The following is a 4,011-nucleotide window of genomic DNA, read 5'->3' on the forward strand; positions in this document are numbered from 1 at the left end:
ACCAATCAATTAGGATTTTCTTGTCAAAATACACCTTATACATGACCTATTTTGTTTTAAAAGTACCTTATAAAAAATTATTATGAAATAGTACCTTTTACCATGTTTTTTTTTGTTGCGAAAGAGTAACTTTTGCCGGATCTTGTGAGTAGATCAAAGTCTCCGGCGTTGACTTGGTCATATGACTTACACGTGATCATTTAATAAATCCAAAATCCCTAATTTTGACCCAGCTCACCATTTTTATCCAAATGCCCCCCAAAATTTCAACTTTCACCCCCTATTCTCTCTCTTCTCATCTACGAGGTACTTTTTTAAGAAACGTTATTTATAAAGTACTTTCTGACAAAAAACTTACTAAACTAATGTAACCCGATAATCCGACCCTAACCCAAAACCGAGATATAATACACCCCAGGCCCCAAGGCAAACCCTTAAACTTACCCATTAAGAAATAAGAATACCCTTAAAAAAAGGGGAATCTAATGAGTCATAGCAGAATTTCCCTCCCCACTCATCATCATCTTCCTTTCCTCACCTCCTGTATGATGCAATCAAAGGGTACAATCGAGATTAAAAAAAAAGTATGGCCCCCACATCTTTTTGACGTACTATTATAATCCCCACCCTCTCTTCCAATCAAAAACACCAACACCAAGTTCCCTTCTTCTTCCATCATTCCCAGAAAAATCATATACAACTTTCTCTCTCCTCTTCTCTCTGTTCTTCACTTCTTCCCAGAAAAATAAAATCATCCATAAAAACTTTTACCCATTTTCTCTCTCCTCCCAAAATTTCCCTCCTTTTTCTTCTTCTACTGAGTGATGGGTGTGCGAAATCGGGGTTCTCACACTTCTCACATCACTGAACTTATCATCACTAGCTTTTTCCGTCATAAGCTTTAGAATTTTATTAAAACATCTTCAAATTCCTACTTCTTAGAAATACCCTTTAATTATCAACTATGGCTTTATAAAATTTGCAACTTTTTTTAGCTAAAATTGTATTTATATAAGTCAAGAAGAAGGCAGAAGTTATGGCAGGCGCAGGTGTTGGAAGAGTCTTTTCTGGTTCTTCTGGCGGCGTAGGAGCTTCTTTGCTGTATAATTCGAGGCTTCCTAGTTCTTCACAGTCTCCTGATTCCTTTTTCATTTCTGGGTCTTCTTCTAATTTTCTGGGTAATCTTTCTTTTGATTTTGCCTTCCAACTGTTTGTCAAAAGTCCTCTGTCAAAATTATTGTTTTTAACTGATTTTGTTCGTAGATCTGATTTTTTTGGCTTTTTTATGAGATGGGTTTAGTTCATCTAGTCTTAATTATGATCTAATTGATTGCTTTTGTATTTTTTTAATGTTTATGTAGTAGTATTATATGCTCTGTGAAAGTTGTGGTGTGGAGATCTTTGATTTTGGTCAAGTTACTTACTATTATGAGATTTTCTTCCAAAGTCAACTTTCCGTGTACTTGATCAATGAATTTTTTTTTTTTTTTTTTTTTTTTTTTTTTTTTTTTTGTATTTTGAAACAAAATTGGCACTTGGACTAAATATTGGGTCTTTTTTGATCATTAATTGCCTGAGCTTGAATGTTTCCTATTATTTGGGTTTCTGTGTGACAATGATTTGCTTTAGGTTATATGTGGAAAGGTAGTTGTGCTCCCTCTTTGTTGTACAAGAACAAATTAAGTACCTGAATTTACCAAAAATAGGAAGAAGTCTTTTTGGTTTCCTTGAAAGAAATTAGGTGTGAATTGCTTTAATAAGATGTGGGGGTGATTTTAATTTGTGCATGTGATGATTATGTTTGTTAGGCTCGAGCTCAATGGTCAGTTTCGAGGATGTTTATGGAGGAAAAAGATCAGAGAGGCCATTCTTCTGCACATATGATCCAGATGAGAATGGAGATGAAGATTTCGATGATTACTTCCACCAGCCAGAGAAGAAACGTCGCTTGTCTGTCGAGCAAGTCCAGTTCCTGGAGAAGAGCTTCGAGGTTGAGAACAAGCTCGAGCCAGAGAGGAAGGTTCAGCTCGCGAAGGACCTTGGCTTGCAGCCGCGGCAAGTTGCCATCTGGTTCCAAAACCGAAGAGCAAGGTGGAAGACTAAGCAATTGGAGAAGGATTTTGATAGTTTGCAATCAAACTTTAATAACCTGAAGTCTGATTATGACAATCTCCTGCAGGAGAAAGAGAAGCTTCAAGCTGAGGTATCTCATTCTTCGCGAAATCAGTATGATCAAGCTTACTGATTTCTTGCTTAATTCAATCTGATCTGATATAACTGAATTCAGTATGATATCATCTCTATGGATTGAAATCAAATAAATGTTGTTTCTGAATTCTGACACTAACTGATGAATTTCAGGTTGTTCACCTATCAGACAAGCTGCTTTCAAAGGAGAAAAAGCAGGGAGATGAATCTGAACCATCCAACACATATGTTGAACCCAAAATAGTTGAAGAAGAGCCAATTGTTGATTCTGCTTCTGATTGTGAGGATCACATAGTATCAGTCTTTGGGACTAAGCAGGACGATCTGTGTTCTGCTAAGAGTGATGTTATTGACTCTGATAGCTCCCCTCACTATGTGGGTGCTAACCATTCTTCCTTCGGCGAGCCTGGTGACTCGTCCTATGCTTTTGAAGCAGACCACTCTGATATTTCTCAAGATGATGAAGACTACTTAAGCAAGAGTCTTCTGCCTTCTTCCCACGTCTTCTCGAAGATGGGGGATGTCGATTATCCCAACCTGCCTGCCAACTCTTGCAACTATGGCCTTTCAGGAGAAGATCATGCTTCCTTCTTCTGGCCATGCTGGGATATCAATCTGAAAATGTAATAAATCTCTTATAAATAATAATCTAATATATAATGTATACTTGAATACCATACCACTATCTTGGTGAGTACTGAATAGAGAGCTGCACACCATAACAAATCCAACTAGTTGCATCCTCCATATTCAGCTGCTTGGTGCTGAATCTCGATCGAACGTTGGAAAATGGTGTCTTTTTTTTTTTCCCTTTAAATTATGTTTCCTTCTTTTGGTGATCCCTTTGTATAATCTTACTTTTGTTGGAGAGGATTACCCTTTTGTTTCTCTTTTATTTTTGGAGTTCAATGAACTTTATCTGAACGTTAAATATGTGATTAAATAAAATTGCTTTCTTTGTTTTTGGAGTCGAGTTACTCGATTAAATAAATATTGCTTGCATGCAGTAAAGCTTGCAAAACAAATATATTATCTGATTGATATCTTTTGATGAGTAATGGTACTTTCCTTCATTAGAATTAAATAAGTGTAATCTTGAGGTTGATGCAAAGGTTAGCTGGATTAGGAATACATTTATTGTAAGTGGGTTATGATTATCTTTTATACCACTTTCCTTGCAAGACGGCCACTTTGTTAATCTGTTCCCCATTATGAGGAATTGGGAATATGGATTTACCTTGTTTAGCTGTGATATTCTTAAGTTGTGTACTTCCAAGCAAGAAGACATGAATTTTATTGCAATAATCTGTTATGGAATATGCAGTTGACGAAGTGTCAGAGATGTAATATGGTCAATAAACATGAATTTTGTGGGTACTTGGTATTTTTTGGATCGAATAATTAGCTGATTTTTTTAATGACCTTAGAAACAGTACCTGGTTATAAACACCCCTAGTATCTTGTATTAATCAGTAGTTGTCATTGATAGCTTTGTTTCACTACTTGCCATTAGAGAAAAGAAATGCCATAGCCAGCTTCATGTGGATCAAGGTCCTACTACACTTGACACATGTTGTTTTCCTAACCCTTAATTCAGAGTTAAGTTAGCTTGGCCTTATCGACTTAAAACTATAGAAGTATCTAATTGCTTTCAAAGGAATCAAAGTGTTAAGTTAGCTTGGCTTTATCGTTTTGAAATATAAAAGTATCTGATTGCTTTTCAAGAAATCACACAAATTTGACACGGCTCTTAAAGTGAAAGTTTTATATTGATCGGTTTGTTTACTGGATCTTTTTAGCTAT

General features: G+C 36.0%; 1 protein-coding gene across 1 annotated transcript; it reads left to right on the top strand.

Moving 5' to 3' along the window:
• The first annotated feature begins 637 nt into the window (after positions 1–637).
• On the top strand, positions 638–3,172 carry LOC104894113 (homeobox-leucine zipper protein HAT5). The gene is made up of 3 exons (XM_010680283.4): positions 638–1,178; positions 1,809–2,203; positions 2,362–3,172. The coding sequence occupies exons 1-3, from the start codon at positions 1,037–1,039 to the stop codon at positions 2,833–2,835; spliced, it is 1,011 nt and encodes a 336-aa protein (XP_010678585.1). The 5' UTR covers positions 638–1,036; the 3' UTR covers positions 2,836–3,172.
• The last annotated feature ends 839 nt before the right edge of the window (positions 3,173–4,011 follow it).

Source organism: Beta vulgaris, chromosome 5 (genome assembly GCF_026745355.1).
Source record: "Beta vulgaris subsp. vulgaris cultivar EL10 chromosome 5, EL10.2, whole genome shotgun sequence".
NCBI classification, from domain to species: Eukaryota; Viridiplantae; Streptophyta; class Magnoliopsida; order Caryophyllales; family Amaranthaceae; genus Beta; species Beta vulgaris.